The sequence below is a fragment of the Myotis lucifugus genome, unplaced genomic scaffold (assembly GCF_000147115.1).
Source record: "Myotis lucifugus unplaced genomic scaffold, Myoluc2.0 scaffold_196, whole genome shotgun sequence".
In the NCBI taxonomy this organism is placed as follows: Eukaryota; Metazoa; Chordata; class Mammalia; order Chiroptera; family Vespertilionidae; genus Myotis; species Myotis lucifugus.
In genome coordinates, this window is record NW_005871244.1 from 1,850,974 (window position 1) to 1,872,033 (window position 21,060).

Genomic DNA, 21,060 nt, shown 5'->3' on the forward strand with positions numbered 1-21,060 from the left:
CTGCAAGTCCAAGGAAATCCTGACTTGGGGCACAGATCCGAGTGGGTGAGGAAGGGAACCACCTTTTACTGAGGACCTACCGCATACCCAGCTCTACCAAGAATCTCATTTATTTCCTACTTTAACTTTATAATTATGGTTAACATTAATTGAGTACTTACTTTATTCTAGGCCCAGTTTTAAGCACTTTTCATGGATTAACTCAGTAATTCCTCACATCAAACCAATGAGGTATGTGTTTTTGTTACCTCTGATCCACAGAAGAGGACATCCAGGCACAGAGGAAGTAAATATGCTCAAGAGCTGGTTGGTTCAATTTTTGGTCAGGGCACATACCTAGGTTGCAGGTTTAATCCCCAGATGGGGCCCAGGTGAGAAGCAACCAATTTATGTTTCTCTCTCTCTCTTCCTCTCTCTAAAAAATAAGTTTTAAGAAAACTTTATATTTAATATTTTAAGGAACTGCCAAATTGTTTTCCACCAGCAATGTATGAGTGTTTCAATTTCTGCATATCCTCACCAACACTTGTTATTTTTGTCTTTTTGTTATAGCTATTGTAGTGGGTGTAAAGTAATTTTTCATTGTAGTTTTTTTTTTAATCTTCACCTGAGGATATTTTCTATTGATTTTCTAGAGAGAGTGGAAGGGAGAGGGAAAGACAGAGAGAAAAATATCGATGTGAGAGAAATGCATCAATTGGTTACCTCCTGCACGTGCCCTGATCAGGGCCCGGGCCGGGAGGAGCCTGTAATCCAACCAATGTACTTGCCTTTCACTGGAATCAAACCAGGGACCCTTTGGTCCGCAGGCCGACGCTCTATCTACTGAGCCAAACCCGCTAGGGCTATAGTTTTTATTTGTAGGTCCTTAATGTTGAACATCTTTCTCTGTACTAATTGGCAATTTGCACATATTCTTTGGAGAAATGTCTATTATAATCCTTTGCCCATTTTAGTTATTTATTTTTATTATTGAATTTTAATAATTATTTACATATTCTAAATAAAGGTCTAATATTAGATATACGATATGTAAATATTTTTCCAATTATGTGGATTGTGATTTCACTTTGATAGTATTGTTTGCAGCACAAAGTTTTTAATATTTATGTACTTTAATTTATTTATTTGTCACTTGTGCTTTTGGAGTTCTAAATAATTACTGCCTAACCCCGTGTCAGGAAGATTTACTACTATGTTTTCTTCTAAGAGTTCTGTAATGTTAACTTTTACATTTCAGTTTATAATCTATTTCAAGTTAATTTTGCATGTGGTGTAAGGCAGGGGTCCAACGTCATTCTTTTCCATATGGTTTTTCAGTTGTCCCCACATAATTTGTTGAAAAATTATTCTTTCTCCATTTTATCTTGGTATTCTTATCAAAAATTAATTTACCATAAATGTGAGGGTTTCTGTACTCTCAGTACTATTCCACTTATTTATGTGTCTAACCTTGTGCTTGTATCACACTGTCTTGATTACTGTGGTTTTGTAGTAAGTTTTGAACTCGAGAAGTATGAGTCTTTCAACTTTGTTCTTTTTAGAGATTATTTTAACTATTCTGGGTTCCTTGCAATTACAAATGAATTTCAAGTTTGACTTTTCAAATTATGCAAAGAAGCCAGCTAGGATTTTCATAAGGATTACATTGAAACTGTAGATGAATTTTGGGGGTACTGTCATTGAAACAATATTGTCTTCCCATCCATAAACATGGATGTCTTTATACTTTAGATTTTTAAAATTTTCTTTCAACAATATTTTGTAGTTTTCTGTGTACTTGCACTTCTTTTGTTCAATGTATTCCTGAGTATTTTATTAAGTTGATGCCATTGTAAAGGGAAATGTTTTCTTAATTTTTTTAGATTGTTCATTGCTAATGTATAGAAATACAAGGGCTTTTATATATCAACCTTATAGCATGTAACCTTTCTGAACTCATTTAGGCAAGCAGTATGAGAAGAGCAAGAATATGTCTAGGATTCAGAAGGAATGACTGAGTAAATCAGGACTAGGATAATGTGTCGTTACCATGTATTGAGCATGTTTGTGATAGATCACTGCTTCTCAACCTTTAATATGCATATCAACATCCTGGGAATCTAATTAAAATGCAGACTTTTGTCCGTGGGTTTGGGTGGAGCCTGGGTTTATGTCTTTCTAACAACTTCTCAGTAGGTAGCTGGTAGTTTTCATTTATTATTTTAAGCTACACCAACCCTGTAAAATATATGTTATTGTTTCCATTTATAGATAAAAAGGAAATCAGAAGTTGAGCAAATTACCAAGTTCATAGACCAAGTGGCAGAACCAGGATTTGAACATAGTTCATGCTAATGCCAAAGCTAGGCTCTTTCCACTCCCCCACACTGGATATCTGAAATAGGATATCAGTTGGGATATGAACAATATATGGATCAGGAAAAAATTAAGTTTTTCAGGGTCAGCAGAGTTGCCTAGAGTGCATTTGGGTCTAAAGCTTGAGATTATCTTGGTTATGTTGCTAAGAGTGAGGGTGTAAAACCAGAATATCAGGTAAAAGGAAGATGATACTAGTAGACAGAACTCGAGATTAGAGGTGCTGTAGAAAGTTGTTCACTTCGGATCAGAACTGGAATCTTTATACTGCTGAGATTTACATTTGTGGTTAAAACTATTGTTGACTCTTCCTGAATTCTAAATTATTTTACTGTGGATAATTAATGCTATAGTACCAATGCAATCCCTGAGGGGTCAGGTTAAGGATTTAGGAATGTGGATAAAGCTCTGGTCAAATGGTTACCTATGAAGAACTATGGATAGGTGACCAAATTCCTTTCCAATAGTTTTCAGCAGGATATTAGATTTCCATCACCTCAGTCAAAACACGAGATAATTTTTTTTGTCCTTAGCACCTTTTATTGAAGTATAACCCTTGATGACAATCTGACAGGCATATCAATGTCAGCCAAGAAGGGAGTGGTGGAGGACACAAATGCAGAAACAATTAAGACTCAGAAAAATAATAGCTTCACATGGGATAGATGACCCCCAACAGTTGTACAACAAACACTGATTCTTTATCTATAGAAATTGCCCCCTGCCCACCCCCCTCTAAAGATCTACTAATCTTCAAAGAATATAATATGCTGTTACAGAAATATTATTGGCATAGATAACTCCTTTGGCAAACACAGAGGGAGTCACCAAGCTGCAGACCGGAAGAAGTGGCCAGAAATGTGCCTGACTTCCTCCATCTGAAACTTGCTACTGGCAGAGCAGCACCTTTAGGGAGGCTGGCATTATGACTCTAGTGCCCCTGGACAACTTTTTGGCACATGAGGTTAAATGGAAAACAGAACCTGAACCTGGTCTTGAAAGAGGCTTTTCATCTTTTCACCCTCTTTGTACCTCTGCTTCCAGTTTTTCCCTTGCAAGGACTTTGTTTTCAGTGTATCTGTCTGTTTCTGTTGGATTCCCATTGAGCATTTACTGCTATACCCTGGCCGAGTCTGCAGCCAGTAGGATTCAAGGAGACTCGATTATCCAAGGCTCTGGGAGTGGGGAGTTAGAAGGGATGTGTCATAGTAGCTCTTGCACTGATTCCTCTCTATGTATCAACCACTGTACTTACCTATTACGCACTGGGGCCTCTATGAGTATTTGAAGGGAGAGGGCAGACGTCAAGACCAATAATGCTTTGTGGAAATCCCTTGACCTGCCTTCCAAACTTCTACCTTCTGGCAGGCCTTTGTGGAGGGCAGAGCCCAGGACATGAGAACAGAGGAGAGACTCAGCATTTGAAGTAATAGGGACAGCTTTATAGCACTATCACTCACAGTTGGACTGCCAAGTCAGCAGTGCTGGGCATTAATTATATTGAGCAATATAATTTTGGGTTTATTTTATTAAGATCTTTGGAAACTGTCCCTCTGTGTACAAGTGAGCATCCTTTTGTTCTGATTCCAACTCTAAAATAATTTGAGGTGGGATGAGGGACAAAAATATGAGTCGATAGTACTTTTAGTGTGATAAAGTTAAGGTACAACCAATCTACCACTGACTAGAAAAACTAAGACTATGGCCATAGTGTCCAGGTGAGTGATCACTCTTTTCTATGGGCCTATATTTGCAAAAATCTGTTCTACACACACACACACACACACACACACACACACACACACACACACACACTCTTATAATGATGGACTACATTGGCCTCATCTCAATCTTGCTCATTGTTTAGTTTAGAGCCTATGTTTTTAAAAACATGGCAGCCACAGCCTATATTAAAAGTACTCCTCCACCTTCCTCAACCTTGGCTTGGGTAAGCCTAGCCCTTTACAAGCCATCAGCCTTCCTGAATAAAGTAGATTTCTCCACTTATGGGGAGAATGGCAGGTTGACATTTTAACAGTAGTTCTGACAGCAGCAGTATACTAAGAGCATACTCATCCCCCTCCCCCCATCAGGACACTCTGCTGGCCAAGATTCTTCCATTGTTTCCAAATACAATGAGGAGGAAACGGAAGTTAGGAACCAGTATTTGTAGCAGCAGCAAAATTCCTTGGCAAATTCTTTTGGTCAATTGAGGCACCCCTGCTGCTACAGTTAACCTCCAAAGATGGTGAGGAATTCAGAAATGACTAGAACAGATGTCAGGGATGCTGGGCAGGGCTGGGCAATACAAAGCATGGGCCAGTTAGCAAGGAATAGGGAACTAAGCTGTATAACAGGACAATTTGGCCACAGCTACCTTCCTGCCGTCACCTGAAGGCTTTCCCAGGACAGAAACTGGCTACCAGTGCCAGGAACTAGGCAACAGCAGCAGCATCAGTTGTTTGTCTGCCTCAGATCCTGGCTGGTTCATGATTTGTACTGGGGGCTGGCCCTGACTGGAGCTTTCTGCTACCATGGATTTTGGTTCCCTGAGCCAGGCCACAAGCTGAGAAAGCAATTAGGTAGAGGAGTTCCTCCTGAGCTTATCTCTCCCCTTTCCTTAGCTTGAAGACTTGGAGAAATAGGTGGACCTTGGTCAGTTTCAGAATTCTTTGGTTTCAAAGAAAAATAAGTAAGAAAAATTGGACCCTGTTGGTGAATGCTAAGCTCATGGTTATCCACACTTCAATGGAAGTATAGGACCAGGCCACAGTGGAGAAGCTCTGAATTCAAGGTGAGAACTTTCTTAGACACTTGTCAGCTATGGTGGTAATAATTCAAAGCCTTGACACCTGGTTACCTAGCCATGGTGAATTCAGGCTGATCTACAGAAAATGCTTTCCTTCTGGACTAACTTTTCCCTAACTCCCCTCTTCTCACCTTATTAGTTAAAAAAAGAAAAAAAAATAAAAATAAATAAAGTCAAAAGGACATTTAAAATATAACAATAAGAACCCCTTCCCCCCAGTAATGAAACATGTATGCAGAAGTCAGCTTTAGCAGAGCTATTCATGGCCCATAGTGTGAAGCCCTTAAGGTAGCCACCTGTAACCCCAGCAATACAAAGGCAAGATGAAACAGGAAGTGGTAGGTCCAAAGTCTTAGGACAGGAGGAGAGCCACACTAGCCAGGGCTGACAGTGGGCCTCTTCCCCTTTATGCAGATGCTGGGGAAGGTGGGGATGGGGCCAATTTCATTAAGCCTAGCTCTACCCAGCAGGGCATCTGGGGATCCCAAATCTTTTGCTCACATTCTGTTAAGTAAAATTCCTCCTTCTTTGCTTCCCACTGCAAAGCTTGAGTAAAGCCCTGAAATTCCAGTAGGTTAATGCCCTCAGACAGTCAAATTTCTGTGGGGAATGACTGGGCCGTGAGCCTTGGGGCAGAGTGGAGCTGCATCGCAGTTTCTCTCTGAGCCTTGAAAGGCTGATTATGGTGTGGGTGGGTGGTGAGTGCATGATGTCTCTGATATCCTAGTACAAAGAAGAATGAAGGCACTTTGTTGGTTCTGTGTGTGCTAAGTGCTTGCTGTGCAAACTGTGGGAAAGAGTGTGGTTGTATGATCACACTCTATTACAGTTTCTACTTCTTGCTTCTACTTCCTAGGGTAGAAGTTTAGGGTCTCCCCAGAGTCTCCTAGCTGGTTGGGTGCACTGCTTGGTAAGGGGCAGTGAGAGACATCCAGGGTAGAGGATATGGAACAAACTGCTAACTAACTGCTATCTATTTGCTAACAAACTGCTAACAAAGATTGAAAGCACTTCCCATTGTGGCTGGGCAGTGATGATGTTGACAGTCTGCTGGCAGAATTAGAAATTGCTAGGCCCCAGGAGTAGGCTCTCCCTGAGACATTTGAGCTGCTCTTCCCCAAGCTTGATCTTCTCTTCTAGCTCTCGCTGTTCAATGATGAGAGCTGATTTCATCTTCACAAAGTGCTGATAATCTTGGAGCTGGTCCTGAGGCAGGTAGCGGGAGACCATGCCAAATACCAACTTCTCCCTCCGGTCCATGTGCTCCTTCAGCTCCTTGGCATCTGCCAACTGCCCTGTCAGCTGCTGCTTCTTCTCTATCAGCACCAACTGGAGAAATAGAAGACCAATTAAGGGTTATTTCAATTACCAGTCATCAGCCTAACCCAGTGCTCCACCGGCATGCTGCCACAAAGCAACTACGCATTCTGCTAACTAATCAATCGTAGATTTCCTGCCCTGAAGTCCACCTTCATGCAAAAGCTTTTCTTTCCTGTAGCAGGGGGAGAATATACACGAAAGTGATTCTGGCCAGGGGGATATGCAATTCCCTTTTTCCATCTCTAAGCTGTCTTTAATTAGTGGACCATCACTGAGGTAGGGGTGAGGGAAGGCTCTGACAAAGCTAGCTCAGGCCCCTTCTATCTGGTGAACAACCATCACTGTGAGAATGCTTTTAAAATGGTATCTGTCTCTGCGTGGGTGTATATCTGTACCATGTGCGTAGGCACATGCCTATGTGCCTCTTATTGTAAAATCAAATTTTTATCTAACACCAATTGCATAGGGAAAGGCAGTGCAGTTTGGGTTCATGAATGTATGCAGATTGACCCAACCTGTGGAACTGATAGCCTCCCAATCTCAACTACTTGGTGAGACCTTGCCCTCTAAGAGACGAGAGAGAGAGAGAGAGAGAGAGAGAGAAATTGCTGCTGCTACTATTACTACTAATAGCATTGATCCAGTGTTTACCCTGTTCCAGGACCTGTTTTAAGACATTAACATGAATTATCTAATTTAATTTTCAAAGCTTATGTGGTAGGGAGTGTGTTCACCCCATTTTTAAGAGATTGAGACAGAGTGAGGTTAAGTAAGTTGCCTACAGTTACACAGCTAATTAGGGATAGAGCCAGAATTTCAAGACACTTAAAAGCCAGTGCTCACACTCATAACACTATGCTCTACTGCCTCCCAGACTACCCAAACTTGAAAGAGGAAGCCCCAAGAAGACACATATGGCATTTCCCTCCATCTACACCCAAGAGACTCCAACTCTACCTTCTCCTGGTCAGCTTCTGAATCAATGCTATTGAGAGCATTTTCTACCCGGGCCAGTCGTCCAGAGAGTGACAGCAACAGGTTGACCACTTTATCCAGGTCCCCAATAAACAAACGGTATTTTTCAAACTCATTGGACTTGCAGACAGCTTTTAGGTTGGCCTCCACCTCTTCCCCAAGGGCAGAATTGGCATTGATGTCCTCCAGCAATCCTCGCTGGGCCTCCCGTAGGACAGAAAGTTTTCTGCCAATGCTTTCAATAAGCTGTATCTAGGAGAAACAGAGAAGAAAGCAAAGGATGAGGATGGGGACTAACAGAAACTGATAAATTCTTGTAACATATGTTTTTGGATCCAAGTAACAGATGGTGGGCTCTACCCTAGTCACTGGAAACAAAAGAAACCTGAGCAAGTCACATGAGCAATTTCTGTTTTCAGGACAGTCTTCTCTCCCATCTCTTAGAATATGGGAGGAATCTGTCACTCTGAAATGTCTTGGCATTAGACAAGTGATACCCATGGGCTAATACCAAATGTAACTTCATAAATACTTGCTGAAAAAAAATGAAACTAGACTACCTTCTTATACCATACACAAGAATAAATTCAAAATGGATTAAAGACTAAAATTTAACACTCAAAACCATAAAAATACTAGATAAAAATACTAGAGAAAATGTGTGAGCAGTAAAATCTCACACATTTCTTGTAACAATATTTTTCTTATATATCCCTCTGGGCAATGGATAAAAAAAGAAAAAAATAAACAAATGAGACTATATCAAACTAAAAATGTTTTGCACACCAAAGGAAACCATCAAAAAAATAAAGACAACCCACTGAATGAAAGAACATATTCGCCAATACATCTGATAAGAGGTTAATATCCAAAATTTATAAAGAACTCAGACAATTCAACACCAAAACAAACAAACAAACAAACAAACAAAAAACAGACAATCCAGCCCAGTGGTCGAGTAGCGAGTGACCTATGAAACAGGAGGTCACGGTTTGACTCCCAGTCAGGGCACATGCCCAGGTTGCAGGCTCGATGCCCAGTGTACGGTGCAGCCAATCAGTGATTCTTTCTCATCATTGATCTCTCTCCCTCTCCCTTCCTCTCTTAAATCAATAAAAATATACTTAAAAAAACCACCAGACAATCATTTAAAAAATGCACAAAGGACTTGAATAGACACTTCTCCAAAGAGGACATACAAATGGCCAATAGACATATAAAAAGATACTCAACATTGCCAATCATCAGAGAAATGCAAATTAAAACCAAAATGAGATACCACTTCACACCTGTCAGATTGGCTATCATCAATAAATCAACAAACAAGTGTTGGGGAGGATGTAGAGAAAAGGAAACCCTCATGCACTGTTGGTGAAAATGCAGACTGGTGCAGCCACTGTGGAAAACAGCATAGAGTGACCTCAGAAAATAAAAAATGGAACTGCTTTTTGAACCAGCAATCCCACTTCTGGGAATATATCTGAAGAATCCCAAAACACTAATTTGAAAGAATATATGCACCCCTATGTTCATTGGAGCATTATTTACAATATCCAAGATTTGGAAGCAGCCCAGTGCCCATCAATAGATGAGTGGATAGAAAGCTGTGGTACATTTACACCAGGGAATACTTGTGACCACAAAAAAGAAGGAAATCTTATCTTTTGCTATAGCATGGATGGACCTGGAGAGTATTATTCTAAGTGAAATAAGCCAGTCAGAGAAAGATAAACACCATATGATTTTACTTATATGTGGAATCTAATGAACAAAATAAACAAGCAAACAAAATAGAAACAGACTCCTAGATACAGAGAACAGAATGACAGCTATCATAGGGGAAGGAGATTGGGTAACTGGGTGAAAAAAGTGAAGGGATTAAGCAAAACAATCTCAGACACAGACAATAGTATGGTGATTACTTGAGGGAAAGGGGTTGGAGGAGGTATAAGAAGGTAAAGGGGGATAAATAGTGACAAAAGGAGACTTGACGTTGGGTGGTGAACACACAATACAATATAGAGATGATGAATTATAGAATTGTACACCTGAAACCTATATAATTTTATTGACTAATGTCACCCCAATAAATTAAATAATAAATAAATACTGTTTAATAAACAGAAATTGGAATGCTTATGAGAACATGGGTTAAAAAAGCATTGTCATCAAGTATTTGCCTATTTCTTTATTCAATCTCCTTCTATCCATTTAAGTACCTCTGATGTTCATGGCATTGTGCTAGATTTTTACCCCCTCAGCTTAGCTTTTCAGGCCTTTTCAATAAGAGTCTGAGTTCTGGAGTTGCAATAACTACGTTTGACTTATAATTCTGCCACTTCCTAGCTGTGTGACCTTAGGTGAATTTCTTTATGAAGTTTTATTCTCTTTATCTGAAGAATGGGGACAACTGCAGTACCTACTTCATTGAATTGTAATAAGGATTCAATGAGATAATGAATGCTAAGGGTTTAGCACAGACTGAATGCTCAGTAAAAGCTGGTTGCTATTATTATTATTATTATTATTATTATTATTATTATTATTTATTATTCAGTTTGTCCCCACTCTATCATTCTAATTCCACTCCTCAGAACCTTTCAGGATTAGCTCCTCACCCTCCTCTGTGTTCACAACACTAATTCTTATGTTCCTGATCGGCTTAGGCAGTTCTACACTTTGGCCAGTCCCATTCCTTCTTCAGAGGCCAGCTTTGTCCCTACCCTCCCTGCTGAAAACCCCTGTCCCCATAAGTCTTCTCTTAATAATCTTTTTCTTTTCTGAACTCTCCAGATTGGAGCATTATTATTAGAATTAGAAGCCTATTGTGTAATTTGAAGTTGTTCACTTTCTGTTTCCTGTGTGTACACCTGATTCCTCTCCTACCATTGATTGTAAGTTTCTTGGGGGAAGCACTGCCTGTATCTTCTAATTTGTCTCTCCTATAGTCAGTTCTGGGACTGCACTTACAAGAAAGTGGTGTGGTAGAGTGGAGTTGTGGTGTCAGAGATGCCTGGATTCCAATTCTACCTCCTCAAAACTGTGTGACCTTGAGTGGGATATCCAGTCCTACTGAGACTTCTGTTTTCTCATCTGTAAATTGGAGAAGTGCCTCCTCTCTTCCTACTCCCTATTCTTGTGAGGGTTAAGTGATATCATAGAGGTAAAATACTTAGTAATTTGCCTGGAACATTAAGCACTAAATACATGTTCACTAATGCTGCTGCTGCTGCTGCTATTGTTGTTATTATATTACTAGAGGCCCGGTGCACGAAATTCGTACATTTGGGGGGTCCCTAAGTCTGGCCTGTGCCCTCACGCAGTCCAGGAGCCCTTGGGGGATGTCCGAATGACGGCAGCAGTCGAACATCCTTAGCGCTGCCACAGAGGCAGGAGAGGCTCCCACCACCGCCGCTGAGCTCACCAGCGGTGAGCCTGGCTTCTGGCTGAGTGGCGCTCCCCCTGTGGAATCAGGCCAAAACTGGCTCTCCAACATCCCCCAAGAGGTCCAGGATTGCAAGAGGGCGCAGGCCGAGGGACCCCACTGGTGCACGATCAGGGCTGGGGAGAGATGCTGGAGGTTGGCCAGCCAGGGAGGGACCGCAGGAGGGCTCCAGGGCGTGTCCAGCCCGTCTTGCTCAGTACTGATCAGCTGGACCCCAGCAGCAAGCTAACCTACAGGTAGGAGCATCTGCCCCCTGGTGGTCAGTGCATGTCATAGTGAGCAGTTGAGTGGCCTTAGCATATCATTAGCATATTATGCTTTGATTGGTTGAATGGCTGACCGGTGGATTGGAAATTTAGCATATTAGGCTTTTATTATATAGGATTACCTGGGTATTACTACTACCGCTATCTGAGTTTGAACCCCAGTTCTGCCACTAAGTAGTAGAGTGACTTTGAGCAAATAACTCAATCACTCTGTGCCTCAATTTTCCCATCTGAAAATAGGGTAACAATAGTACTTATCTCATAATGCAATTATGATAATTAAATGAGTTTGTACATGTTATGTGCTTAGAACACTATCTTGTATATAAGAAGTATGCTTTGATGTTTGTTTTATTATTCCTTCCCAGGAATGGTTTTCTAGATTGTGTTCTTTTCTAGTACTTTATTTAGAGATATCCAAGGTGACCAAGACCAAGAGACCCTGCTATGGGTTCAGAGACTATTGTCATATTTCAGGACTGGTCAATATTCAGGAGATCACCGTGATCTTAGTCTGAAGTATAATAGGTTTACATTTAAGAAAAATTCCAAAATCCACTGGGAATGAGGGATCAATGATATGAATGAGGCAACACAATTAGATGCCAAGAGGTTCCCAGGTATTTCTGATCTTCTTTTCCCCAAAATAAAACTCAATGCCAAAGATAAAGGAGGGCTGGGGGCCAAATGATCAACCTGGAAAATCAACTACCCATCCCAGTTCTTAGGTTCCATGGGTCTGCCAGAATGAAAGTGGAGACAGCCCTTTCTTTCTTGGCATTTGGGCTTTGCAACCTGAACTTCAACCCTGGGGAAAGTGTAGTAGATAGAGTTGTGTAGTCATCACAGACCTAGCTAGAGCTGAGCTGCTTTTCTGGGATATTACAAATCAGTATCATTTCTAACCATCTTCCTCAGAGACAAAAACTGTTCCAGCCCCCCAACAATCACTTCAAATCACTATTTCTATACTTCACCATTTCTGATCATTTCTCTCTTCTTCTGGTCAGCCTATTATTAGGTTTGCTCCTAATAAAAAGGTCCTAAGTAAGGCAGGAGAAGCCTGCCATGATCAGGGAACATGGAATCCAAGGAAACAGGCATCTGATCAAGAAATCTTTGATACCATCATGCTTCTAATTCCTTCTCTGACATTTTGTTTCAGATTGGAAAGTGGTGGTGGTGGGGGGGACTTTTGTAAATAGCCTTGAGCTTTCCTACAGGTCATATCCTGAATGAGAAATATGGGCAGATGACTAATTTACATTGAGTTCAGATGTCCACGAAGTGGTAAATTGGGCCTTTCAGGTTGGCATGGAAACCCAGTTGTTTATGAAATAAAATGGGTAAGTGCAGAGAGGGCAAAGTGATTCCAGGAATTTGATTAGACAACCAGACTAGTGGTACTTAGAGGAAAAAAGGGAGGCTTTACAATAGCAACAGCATTTCCATTTATCTATTTTTAACATTTTAAAGAGATTACTGCCTCTTTTTGCAAATAAACACTAAAGTTTACCAGCTTATAATTTCTCCTTTTCATTGTTAGTTAGTCTGTTCTCTCTCCCAGAAAGTTACACAGATAATACAATCAATGATTACCATTGGTTAGAGTTCACTGGCTAAAACTCTGATGTGTCCTGGGCAGTGTGTTACTTAACAAGGCTGGCTTGCCCTGGTCGATGTTGCTCAGTGGTAGTGTCAGCCCGAATACCGAAGGGTCACAGGTTTGATTCCAGGTCAAGGGCATGTACCTGGGTTACATGTTCCTTCCCTGGCCCCGGCTGGGGTGTGTATGGAAGGCAACTAATTGATATGTTTTTCCCCCTTCTCTCTCCCCGCCCCTCTCCTTTCCCTTCTCCTTTCCCCCCTCCCCCTCCCCTCTCCTGCCCTCCTCCTCCTCCTCCTCCTCCTCCTCCTCCTCCTCCTCCTCCCTTACATTCTCTCTGAAAAAACAATGGGAAAAAATGTCCTCAGGTGAGGATTAACCAAAAAGAAAACCAAACAAACAAGGCTGGCTTATTTCAGAGGGACAGCCCCATAGAAAGACAGTCCTGAATCTACCACCTAGTCTATAACCCTGGGCAACTTAGTCCTCTCAATTGGCAAAAAGGGGATAGTAATGTCTATCTTGTAGAATTGTTTTAAGGATTAGATACTGCAGTGATGACTATGATTACTACTACCATAATTACTATTATTGACCAGATCAAAGAGACTGGAGTTGCATTTGTGAGAAACCCAGAGAGGCTATTTGATTTTCAAACTGAAAATATAGGAATGTACCAAGATGTATATAGAACTTAGAGGGCAGGGCAACCTCTAGACTCACTCAAGCTAAAATTTCTAAGGTATATAAAAAATTTTTCACCTTTTTTTGAGCCAGTTCATGGTCTACTTCCTCCTCTCCTAGGCCAATCTCTGCCATTTCGGGTTGGTCTTTCAACTTGTTCAACAGCTCTGCCTTGGCCACAGAAATATTGTAATAAGCTGAGTAAGAGGTAGAAATCCCTGGGGCCCCTTGAGGAGGCGAGAAGCGCTGAAATTCTTGCCTGTGGGAACAAAGGGTGACCATTTGAACACCTCTGTTGAGAGGCTGCTGACCTTTCTGCTTCTTAGTTTCCATATTTGTAATACAGTGGGATCCTGCTTCGCCAAGGAGTTGTAAAATAAGAAAATAATAGACCAGGTGGCACTATTCAAATATAAACAGACCACATAAAGGCCATTTAGAATTCAAGTCAAGGCCAATTTTAAGAACTTAAAAGGCTATTTCCTTGTCCCTGACTTCTGAAGCTACAGGGACTTCTTTAGAGATAATTTGGTTTGGTCAGACAACTCAGCAAAATCCAGAAAAACTGACAGGCCCTTAAAGTTTTGGGCTTATCATCAATGATTCCCCTTGGTTCATGGCCCCCGTATATGAACCCCATGGGACGGTATAGGTGGTAGGGATGTATCTGAGACCTTAGCTATTTGTCTTCTAAGCCTGTTGGCATCCCTCCTACCCATCCTAGACATCGCCCACCCCCAGCTCTATCTAGTCTGCTTGCTTACAAAGGCACCCTGTGGCTTTCCTGGACATTCCGATAATTTCTTCTTTCCTGGTGGTACAACTTCTGCTTGAGATGGCCCCTCCACTGCAGATCTCCCACAGCAAAGAGGTCACCCATGACCTCAGCAGTGGTCACCATGTTGGAGGCTGGGGTTAGCACCCCTGCCAGGGACTTGTCACGGCCCACCACATCTCTCATGAGCTCTTCTGAGACTGCCTGCTGTAGAGCAGGCCTTCTGCCTGAGAAGGAATAGCATCTCTCCACTTCTGGTGTATCCCCAATGGCCCCAGCCTCCTCCATAGTTGCAGAATAATATGGGGGGAAAATGGGACCAGTGGCACCCAGGGGCTTGACAAGTGTAGCAGCAGACCCTGTTGTCTTGAGTTCACTGAAGCCCAAGGGATTGAGGTGCTGCTTCTCGGAGCGCCAGCCCATGAAGGACAACTGCTCTTCAGGAAACAAGTAGCTCTGGCTCCATGCTGGCTTGGGTTTGGAGTCTTCTGCCATCAAGGATTCTGGTCTGGCATGAGGAAAGAAAAAAAAAAAGTTGGGCTTCAGGGACAGATGAGCAAATAATTCCACCCATGATTTATGCAAGGGAGAGGCTCACCCCCTCTATATTCTTGTTGCCTACCAGCCGCCCCCACCCTCCACCTGTATGTGTCACTGCCTCTCTGCTAACCTCTAGCTATTTGAAAGGAAAAATAGGAAAAACTCATTAGTCATTTTTGCAGCTATTTGCAGCTCTTAAATAAAGGTCAAAAATAATGGTTAAAATGCTCCACAGCTTTTTACTGATTCATGTTATGCTGTCTCCTAATTCATCACACAAAAGAAATTTGAGCATGCCAACATTCCTCATCCTAGGTATTCATTTACATGTAGGTTTTTAAGCTAATAACACTGATAAAGGAACACTACTCACTAACATCACACAGGGCTTACTATGTCCCAGAAACTGTCCTAAGATGCCTGTGTGTGGGGAGAGGGGTGTAGATACAGATATAAAATTCAATGCTCATGACAACCATTTTACAGATAAGGAACATGAGGCATTGAAAAGTAAAGTAACTTCCCCAAGGTCACCAGACAGTAAATGAAAGACCCATGATTTATTCCTAGGTGATTTAACTCCAGAATGTGTACTTTTTTAAAATAAAGAATATATTTTTATTGATTTTTTAGAGCGAGAGAGAGAGAAAAAGCATCGATGTGACATCTATTGGTTGCGGGGATTGAATCCACAACCTGGGTATGTGCCTTGACCAGGAATCCAACCAGTGACTTTTTGGTGCATGGGACAATGCTCAACTGAGCCACTCTGGCCAGAGCCAGAATCTGTGCTTTTAGCCACTATGTTATACTTCCAAGGGGACAACTTGACAGCATATAAAACCCTGCATGTAAAAAATTTTCTGACTGAACAATATCTCTGTTATCATAGAAAAGAGAACATTCTGAAGGGCATATAAAAGTATACGATAGCGAATTCCTATGTATAAAAAATATTTAGGGCATATATGAGTGTTCTGAGTCAGAAAGTGCTGCAAGAAAGTACGGAATATTTTTTTTAAGGATGTGGCTATATGTCAATAAAACTGGAAAAAATTAAAATAAATTTTAAAGCCACTTCCTTCTGGTTAGAATCCTGTGTAGTCTGATAATCTGGAATAGGTTCTTCTTGATCAGTCTAGAGATCTTGGGATGATGTAATAGTCACAGTAAACCAGACTACTTGGGTTCTGGCTACCTGTGATATTCTGCAAGTTACTTTATCTCTCTGTACCTCACTTTTCTCATCTAAAAAATGCAGGAGAGTAATGGTAATTACTATAGGTGTGTTGTGAAGATTAAATCAATCAATACATGAAAGTTTTTAAAACAATGCTTGGCACACGGTAAGCAAGCAAAAAATATTAGCTATGTTGGAAATGATGCTGTTCCTTTAATTGCTATCACTCAAAGAAGCATCTATAATTGGCTTTCTGTAGCCACAAGCCAGGGTTATATGTAAACAAATGCTTTCCCTCGCATCCCATAGTCATTTAAAAAGATCTCTGGAACATGTTACAAAAATCTCCAATAATAGCAATTTCCTTCTTTCTGTCCAAGGTGCCAAGGTGAATGGAAGTACATAAAGGAAGAAGAACTAGCAGACTGACAGAGGTACTGTAACTACTACCTCCGGTACACACTGCCCTACAGAAGACAGGAGGGCCTCGTAAAGGCCTGGTCTACCAAAAGAACAAAATCTATCTGAGACTAGGATAGCGAAATAAGCATGGATTTGGGAGGCAGACAAATCTGGTTTTGAATTTTTGCTGCACAATTCTGACTTATTTAGTCCTTTATTTTGCTCAGCTTTAGTTTTCTCATCTGTCAAATGGGAATAATAATGGTGCTTAGGGCTGTTGGGAGGTTTAAGTGAAATGATGAGTATAAAATGACTAGCAATGTCTGGCACATAGTAAATGTTCATTTTTTCATTTATTTATTCTTTCTTGTGAATATTAAGTGGTAGGTCACCTCCTCTTCACTTTGATAGGTAACAATCACAGTCATTTTCCACAAAATGTTTTCCGATTATAATAAGAATGCTCCCCAGCTAGATGGACAGCTTGAGAAGCAGCCACTAGGGATCTAATAAGAGATTCGTTCAGTGTCTGGGAGCCAGGCCCCGTAAGTGCTGTGCTTGTGGCACTTCGGGCTAGAAAACCTTGATTAGCTCCAGATAGCCAAGTAATGGATCTGCCTGTCAGTAAAAGACATGATAATAAGATACTTCTAATAGTAACAAGTCTCAGGCAGGTTCCTTCTGTAAAGGGATTTAATAAAGCACTTAGAGGAAAGACACCTGCCCCCCATCTTCACTCCCAGAAGAGAGTGGGCTGAGCTCTCCGTGGGAGGCCTGGCAGAGCTAAAAGCCAAAGCTCTTTTGCTTTGGAGCAAAGGGGAAAACCACACACTGTAGTGCATGCATATGAGCATTGGCACAGTGAAGGGAACAGACATCGGCAGTCCAGCGGCCAGGAAGCTCATCCTGTCTTCCTGCCCAGGCAGCTCATCCTGTCAACTACATGTATTACTCGATGAAGAAAATGCAAAGAGAGAGGTGAAAGTGGAAGAGGGAAAAAATGTTCTTAGCTATTGTAAAAAATGATCAGGGCATAAAGCACGCAACCCAAGTAACACCTTTGATGTTGGGATGTTAGGAAGAGCTTAGAAGCCCAGGTAGGTCATAGAACAAAGACAAATCAGGTTTCAACCTGGCCTCTGGTTCTGAAAAGCAAGCATAAGACAAGGTAGAAGAGGGCAGGAGCCAGGCTTCTAGGAAAAGCCTTGTACAGGTAATAAGGGTTTCAGGCCTTCTGTCTCAGGGGCCAGAAACTAATGCATACCTTAAAGACAAACTGGGAAATAATAAATATATTTTGATTGTGGTATTTAGGGATAAGAACATGAACAACTACAATTTCCTGAGCACCTACTACGTGATAAATTAACTTCACATTCATAACAACCATATGGAATAGGTATCATCAAGCCTATTTTCCAGTGAGAAACTGAGGCTGGGAACAGTCCAAGGTCATACACCTGGTACATGGTGGAGGTGGAATTCAAACTCATGCTGCCTGTCTCTTCGGGGACCTAATATCTTTCATAAGCACTTACTTGGAGGGATCAGTGGTCTCCTGCTCCGATGTCCTCCAAAGCCCACCAATGCCATAATAGCAAGGGGGCTGAGCCTTCTCAGGTTGAGATCCCAAGTGGCCCCTTATTGGAGGCAGGTAATCACTGGAATGGAGACTAAAAGACTCTTGCTCTGCTGGGAGGCTTTGTGTACCCTGCCTTGAGACCTCCAGGTGACCAAAGCCCAGGGTTTGTGGCTGCTCCAGGACTTCCTCAGTATTGAGAGCACAGGAACCAGCGGTTTCTGAACTGAAATACTGGGGTGGCAACTCCTCCTCCTCTCCTCTCTCCTCCTCTTCCTCCTCCTCTTCTACCCCCTCCTCCTCTTCCTCTTCCTCCTCCTCCTCCTCTTCCTCTTGCTGCTGCTGTTGCTGCTTCTGCTGCTGTTGCTGCTGCTGGGCTGCACGGAAGAGCCTATACTTTTCCCAGTTGGGAGGAGGAGGACGAGGAGGAGGAAAGGCCTTCTTCCTGGTTCCCAAAGGATCTAGCTGGGTTTCATCAACTTTGGTAAAGAGCTCCCTCCTAGGCTGCCCCCAGGCCCGGGAGCTCTGGGGATCCAAGCTGATATGGCTCTCTGAGAAGGCACGGCTGCGCAGTGGGTGGGGCATGGAGGCCATGGAGCTCTCCTCCTCATAAACTGAAGTTTCCTCTGTTTTTTTCGAGGAGTGCTTGAAATCTCCAAGGAGGTCAAGAGAAGAGATTGCTCGGTAGCTTGATAAGTCCAATGCTGGGTTCTCAAGGCAAGGATGGAAGGGGTTTGCCCATGAAAAGTCAGCCTTGGAATGAGCCATTTCCCTGCAAAAGAGCAGATGGGGATTGTGTAAAACAAACAGGTTGCAGATGATGCCATATTTTTAAAAAATATGTTTTTATTGAGTTCTTTATTTAGAGAGCGAGGAAGGGAGAGGAATAGAGAGATGGAAATATCAATGAGAGAGAAACATTGATCAGCTGCCTCCTGCACATCTCCTACTGGGGATCGAGCCCAAAACCCAGGCATGTGCCCAGACTGGGAATCAAACCAGGGACCTCTTGGTTCATGGGTTGAAGCTCAACCACCGAGCCACACCAGTTGGGTTGATCCTATATTTTTCATGACATCATTTATGTAAAATTTAAAATGGCCACAAAACAATGTAATCTATGTAGTAAATGTGATAATTATAATAATATATATTATCGATAGCTAACACTGTGTATGTACTAAATACCAAGCACTGCTTTAAGTGTTTTCCATGTATTAACATATTTAATCCTCATAATAACTATAGGAAGTTATTATTGTCCTGATTTTATAGCTGGGGAAACTGAGGCATGGGCAGGATAAGTAACTTGCATGGGGCCATAAAGCTAGTAAGTGGCAGAGCTAGAGTTTGAACCTGAACAATCTATCTCCAAAGACTGAATACACACACCACCTCAGTCTGTTTGTAGCCCTCGGATTGAATGTACTATATCCTTTGGCTTATAAGCCTGGTTATCTTGCTTCATCTGCTGCTCTTGTTTGTTTTGTTTTTAATTATGAAAAATTCAAATATTTACAAACATACAGAGATTGCTAAAATAAATATTCATGTTCCCACCTACTGCACAAACAAACAAAAAAGAAATAAGAAAAAATACCCTTGTTTTACTCCCCACTTCCATTCACCTATTGCCTCTCTAGATGCAAGCTATATCATGAATTTGACATGTATACTTTCTGTCCATGTTATTATACTTGTAAGAAAAAACATAAAGCATGACATTTACAAATATCTGCTATTTTGGATTTAAAATATCTCCTTCTAATGCAATTCCAGTCAGAATTCTCAATAGGAATTTTTAACAATAGAATTATTAATAGCTTGTAAAATAAAGCAGGATACCATATTAAAGAGTATTTGCTATAGAAGAAAATGGGGGGTAAGGGATTAAGCATATTATAAAGAAATTATAGTGAAAACAGTGTGTTACTGATTAGAGGAACAGACCGGAAAGTCCAAAATATCATATATAATTGACCTTCCATAACAATGAGTTAAAGATCATTTAATAAATCTTTCTTGAGATAACTGCAGAGCAGTATTATTTGGAGCTATACCATGTATTATATATCAAAATAAGTTCCAGATTCAAGAATTACAGGTATATGTATACAGAATTTTAATATGTTATATGCCTATGTATGTACTATCAAAATTAAAAAGACTATTGTGAGGAGAAATGAGATTGCTCACATTATAAGCAATAGGAAAAATATCCAAAGTAAATGAGTTCAGGTTTATTTATATACTAGAAGCCCAGTGCACAAAATTCGTGCACTCGGAGGTGGGGGGCTCCCTCAGCCCAGCCTGCACCCTCTTATAGTCCAGGAGCCCTCAGGGGATGTCCAACTGACGGCTTAGGCCCGCTCCCTGCAGTCGGACATCCTTAGCGCTGCCACGGAGGTGAGAGAGGCTCCCACCACTACCACTGCACTCGCCAGCCCTGAGCCCTGTAGGAGCACACTGACCACCAGGGGGCAGCTCCTGCATTGAGCGTCTGCCCTCTGGTGGTCAGTGCATGTCATAGCGACCAGTCATTCTGCCATTTGGTCGATTTGCATATTTTCTTTTATTATATAGGATATATATATATAAAGTCAAACTTCTATATAATAAGTCACCAAAGTCAGAGGACATCTATTTAGCTCTATAGTATAAAGGGTTAAGTCTGCTAAACCAAAAGATCTGGTTTTCTGCTGTAGCCTATAAGCAATCTGCATCATTCTAAGTATTGCCCAGTGACAGGAAATTCCAGCAGTTCAATAAAATCATCAGACAGAATATCCTTCAATAGTCATAATGAAGACCAAGAATATTTCTTTAATAATATTCATAATGGTAGGCAAGCTCAGGTAGAATGGAAAGCAAAATATCCTTCATTCCCCTCATCTCCAGTCCCCATCCTGGCTAGTTCATCACTCATATGGATCAGTTCATATCCACACATTCCCTATTCTCTTCTCATTTAGGCCTTAGCCCACCTAGAGCTCCTTGATTTTTTCTTCATTTTTTATTACCTAGATCTCCTTTAGATTAAAAGAATCCCTTGTGTGCAAACTGTTCCACCTGGCATTTTCCCCTCATGAAACAAACAAAAAAACCAAGGCGGTGAATGGAA

The 21,060-nt window shown here is 41.4% G+C and overlaps 1 protein-coding gene across 1 annotated transcript in view; it reads right to left on the reverse strand.

Moving 5' to 3' along the window:
* Positions 1–2,875: 2,875 nt before the first annotated feature.
* The window catches only part of SHROOM4 (shroom family member 4), a 199,024-nt gene continuing 180,839 nt past the window's right edge, over positions 2,876–21,060 (reverse strand). Inside the window, exons 6-10 of the mRNA XM_014463015.2 lie at positions 17,899–18,711; positions 14,228–14,746; positions 13,542–13,722; positions 7,445–7,714; positions 2,876–6,496 (exon numbers count right to left, since the gene is read on the reverse strand). Of these exons, the coding sequence (XP_014318501.1) occupies positions 6,227–6,496; positions 7,445–7,714; positions 13,542–13,722; positions 14,228–14,746; positions 17,899–18,711 (2,053 nt within the window). The 3' untranslated portion in view covers positions 2,876–6,226. The remainder of the gene's footprint in view (positions 6,497–7,444; positions 7,715–13,541; positions 13,723–14,227; positions 14,747–17,898; positions 18,712–21,060) is intronic.